The sequence below is a fragment of the Trichinella spiralis genome, assembly GCF_000181795.1.
Source record: "Trichinella spiralis strain ISS 195 chromosome Unknown Scfld5666, whole genome shotgun sequence".
In the NCBI taxonomy this organism is placed as follows: Eukaryota; Metazoa; Nematoda; class Enoplea; order Trichinellida; family Trichinellidae; genus Trichinella; species Trichinella spiralis.
Genome location: NW_003532605.1, coordinates 1 through 989, shown reverse-complemented (window position 1 = coordinate 989; position 989 = coordinate 1). Strand labels below are relative to the sequence as shown.

The window sequence follows — 989 nt, the reverse complement described above, 5'->3', positions numbered from 1 at the left end:
AAGTTAATTGATGGGAAGTTGATTTAGTTCAATGTTGATAATCCAATCATCGACACACGGCTTTAGAATTTTGTTGCAAAAAGAGAACTGCCCGTAATTTCCTGCTGGGTTTAGAATGGTTTAAGCCGTTAGGCATCAGAAATCGAAAGGTATAATCATATAAATAGTAATCCAGTTGAATCGGTACTACGGAAATATCGGGCAGTTTCCACTCCTGACTTGGGTTACTATGCAGGCGAACCTGTATCGATGGATCTCGATCCATCAGTTCCTCCTGTTTGCATGAAAGCCAACGATATCGCACGAATGCCTTTGAAAGATCCGGTGATATTACGAGTTTTAAATTGGGCGTGGAAAGTATGGCCAGCCAAGTTGTCAGATGAAAAATTTAAACCATTTTTCATTAGACAACTGTAAATATCTGTACATAAGGGTTGCTTGCTTTGGGGAAATAGGGTTGCGATTCCAATTCAAGCGCGTTCAGGGCTCCTTACTATGTTACACGATGGTCACCCGGGTATTGTTCGTATGAAAGCATTGGCAAGAAGCTACTTCTGGTGGCCGAAAATGGATGAGGATATCGAAAAGACTGTGAACACATGTGACGTTTGTCAATCGTCAAGAGCTGCAATGCCAAAAGCTCCTGTTCACTCTTGGGAAACGCCAAATAACCCTTGGAGTCGTTTACATATCGACTTCGCAGGCCCCTTCCAAGAAAAGACATTCCTGATTGTAGTAGATGCCTTTTCAAAATGGTTAGAAGTAATTCCAATATCAGAAATGTCAACACGAACGGTTATAGAAGAATTACGTCAGTTGTTCGCAACGCATGGCTTGCCGAACACAATTATGTCTGACAACGCAGCACAATTTGTTTCTGTTGAATTCCAGCAATTCTTGAAAGAGGTGCATCAGACATATTAGAATTGCCCCGGTTCATCCGCATCAACGACAGCAGAGAGGATGGTCCGCACGACAAAAGAGGCCTT

The 989-nt window shown here is 42.4% G+C and overlaps 1 protein-coding gene across 1 annotated transcript; it reads left to right on the top strand.

The window, feature by feature from the left end:
* Positions 1-175: 175 nt before the first annotated feature.
* Tsp_16001 (conserved hypothetical protein) lies at positions 176-924 on the top strand (the record flags this gene model as incomplete). The annotated part of the gene is made up of 2 exons (XM_003366643.1): positions 176-357; positions 433-924. Coding segments are annotated over 2 exons (674 nt in total), but the record flags the coding sequence as incomplete, so codon positions are not given.
* Between the last annotated feature and the right edge of the window lie 65 nt (positions 925-989).